This window comes from Malurus melanocephalus, unplaced genomic scaffold (genome assembly GCF_030028575.1).
Source record: "Malurus melanocephalus ecotype Western Australia unplaced genomic scaffold, MMel_1.1 scaffold_0, whole genome shotgun sequence".
Classification (NCBI taxonomy): Eukaryota; Metazoa; Chordata; class Aves; order Passeriformes; family Maluridae; genus Malurus; species Malurus melanocephalus.
Window position 1 is genome coordinate 517,045 of NW_026623232.1, and position 3,107 is coordinate 520,151.

At 47.8% G+C, this 3,107-nt stretch overlaps 1 protein-coding gene across 2 annotated transcripts; it reads left to right on the forward strand.

Annotated features, from left to right (window-relative positions):
• The first annotated feature begins 1,020 nt into the window (after positions 1 to 1,020).
• LOC130584318 (uncharacterized) lies at positions 1,021 to 2,833 on the forward strand. 2 transcript variants are annotated; one of them, XM_057390245.1, is made up of 2 exons: positions 1,021 to 1,349; positions 1,794 to 2,833. In XM_057390245.1, exons 1-2 carry the CDS (start codon positions 1,301 to 1,303, stop codon positions 2,291 to 2,293), a joined length of 549 nt encoding a protein of 182 aa, XP_057246228.1. In that variant the 5' UTR covers positions 1,021 to 1,300; the 3' UTR covers positions 2,294 to 2,833. The 2 variants fall into 2 exon arrangements, with proteins under 2 accessions (XP_057246228.1, XP_057244107.1); XM_057388124.1 differs by lacking the exon at positions 1,021 to 1,349 and adding an exon at positions 1,360 to 1,642.
• Positions 2,834 to 3,107: the final 274 nt, after the last annotated feature.

A 3,107-nucleotide genomic window follows, 5' to 3' on the forward strand; every position in this document is an offset into this window, starting at 1 on the left:
TATAGGGTTTCTGTTATCTGATACTTGTTTCCGTGATGGTTTTTATGTCAAATCCTCAAGCTAAGCTTTTAGGATTTTCTTTTGAATATGCATATTTCTAGAATGATGCCGTGTCTCAGCGTCGTTTCTTTAGCGTTTCCTAATTTAGAGTATTTATGGGGGACGGGCAGTCTTTATGGAATTAAGGAGCTATTGTTATATTCTTAGTTGATGTTTGAGGTGATTAACTTTGCTCGCGTAGATCGTAGGAGAAGAAATCTGCTCATCAAGAAACATCCAATTATGACTTTAAGTCTGCCTTTGCAAACATGTTTGAAGCATAATAAACAGTAACTCGAATTCTCAACACGATATTTGGCCAACCAATTTTTGTCATATTAGATATCTTTCTTTTGTTACAGTAAAATATCATCCGTTATGTGGAATGTATTATTATTAAGGGTTTAATAGAAAGTGCACAAAAATGTAATTGATTTAAATGGCACAAAACTACTGTTTGGGGAGTGATTTTTTTTTTTTTCCAATCTGATACTTGAAAAAATAGTTTAACCGGGACGTCATTGTGCTCTTTGTAACTTCTTCTGATGACTATTAAGATTTATGTCAGAAATTATGATTCAGGTACACACCCCCTCACCACTTGTATTAATATGAGGTCTCAATCACCATGTATTCACTATTCACTCAAGCAAAACTCCCACTGAACTCCGGTTACGTTTTGACTGAACCACATCAGAGTTTTGCTTAAGAAAGAACATTGAGCAAGACTCCTTCTTTTATTAGCGACTTTATTTTTAAATTGTTGCATTTTCCCTTAGGATGGGAAACAAACAAACAAACAAACAAGTCTTCCTGTCGATAATCACCGCTATTGCACTTAATTGTGTGATCGCGAATAATACACTCGCCCGAGAAAGCATATGCGCATACGTCTTATGGACTACGAATTCAGCGATTGGCAATAAATATGTATACATACATATAAACACACACAGACTGCAGAGGTGTCTATCCATTAAACTAGTCTGGAGCAGCTTCTCTGCTTTTCTGTGCGCTGAAACGTTCTTGTTTTGAATACACCCCCCTCCCCGCCCCGTGGTGAAGGTGCCTGGTTAACTGGGTCAAAAACTGGTGGGCAACTGAGTTAGGAAGAGGTGAAGGTGAAGATCAATAGAGGTTTTAGGGCTGGCTGTGTCTGTTGTGCTGGGTTTGTGTGACTGTGCCCAGAGGGCGGAGTTCCTGCACATTCCTACCTCACCGGAGAACCTGCCCTCAACTCCACTTCAGCTACTCCAGAGAGATGGGACCCTCCAGAAGAAACCTGCCCTGCAATCCTTCCCGCCAGAAGGGTAGGTGCACTTCAAGAAAATCTTCTCTACCTCTTATCCTCACAGACAGATCCATGTGATACGAATGAATAGAGATGACAGACTTCTGTCTAAACGTACTGTTTCCCCGTGCCCCCCGATAAGCAGATCGCCCGTGCAACCGAAGCACAGTTTCAAAGCACCAGTTACACCAAAACTGCGTGTGCCTAATGTCAGGATTTTCGCTCTCTCTCTCTTTTTTTTTTCGGTCTCTTCCTCAAAGTGTTTCCTCCCCCGGCCTTCCCCCTCCCCCTCGGGCTCTTTCGTTTCAATCGGTAAGTTGGAAGTTTCTTCGCCGATTTAGCAGTTCTTGTGGTTAATCTGTAGATATTTTAGCTTGCTTTGTTAACGTGCTCATTGTTTGCTCGTTTGCCACCAATGTCAGAGAAAGTCACACGGTGCAATGTTGTGTTTGCCTTTTTTAAGATGCCAGGAGAAACTGCCTCTACCTGCAAGAAAGGCGCACGATGGCACTTGGGGATAGGAGTCCTCCGACGGCACCGGGTGAGTGCGGATTTTATTCCTCTTTTACACTCAGGAATCAAGTAACTACACTTGAGATTTGTGTCCGCTGGTACCAGAATGGGAGAGAGTGCCATTCCCGCAGATCCCTGAGCTTGCTCTGCATTTTTGGTCACAGCACAAAAATATTACGGGGGCTACACAAAATCCCCCTCCACCACTCATTCCGGGAGGAAATTTGGTCCTTTATCCATCTCTGCTATATGAAAGACGATTTTAGCATGGCGAGTATAGGCGGATTCTGTAATGAATTATTTCTAAAAATTCTGAGCCTGTCATTTGAGAAAAAGCTACAGGCTTATCGCACCTTTCGGGGTTGTGCAAAGAGTGATAGTATCCCTAGATTTCCAGGAAAGCGTCTAAATGCCAAAAATTTTGGGAAATGGAGGAGAGAGACCTTGTAAAGAGCCGTACTGAGCTGGGTCCTGCTTTSAGTGCTCCAGCGGCGAAAATGCGCCCTTACAAGCAATCACGGGCAACGCTCATGCCCATGGGGAGAGCTACAGGCACTCTCCCTTTGTCTTCCCACTCCCCAAATTCCATGACTGCGTTCTGTATATGTGGAGATGTACGTGCCGAAATCTCGGAAAATAGGGGAGGAAGTTTAAACGACTGAAAAACTGATGTGCTCAGCATGCTCATCCTTGCGGGTGGGGGCAGGCGCGCTGGTGCGTGGGCAGGACTCAGGATGGGGCCCTCCGTGGACCGACTTGTTCTTTTCTGCTGCCCTGATGTGACAGGGGAAGAGCCACGGCTGGTGTCCACCCGGCGGATTACTTTGACCCCTTTCGCTCCTGCCATTTTTGACCTCATGAAAACGATTAATTTTTCAAACATACAGCAAGTTGAGTTTTCCGTGACGCTGCGCTTGGGACACCTCAGCGCAGGGGGCAGCGGTACTGAGCGCCTTTCTCTTTGGCATGGCAGAAACAGGCGCTGGTGCACGGAGGCGAGCGTTCGCACACGCACAGCACACGCCGGYGGTGACTTGTGACAGATCCGCCGGCGTGCCGTGCGTCCGGCGCGAACCCGTCCGGGGACGCCTCGTGGGTGCCGCGGGGCCCCGGTGGAGCTCCCCGCTCCCTGCGCTGCGGAGAGCGGCGTCCGCACTCGCGTATCTCCKGCACGGCGGGGCCCGGCTCGGCCAGACCCTGGGAGCCGCGGTGCCCGCACACGCGTGTCCGCGGGGCGCGGGGGCAGGCGCGGCGCGGCGGCGGC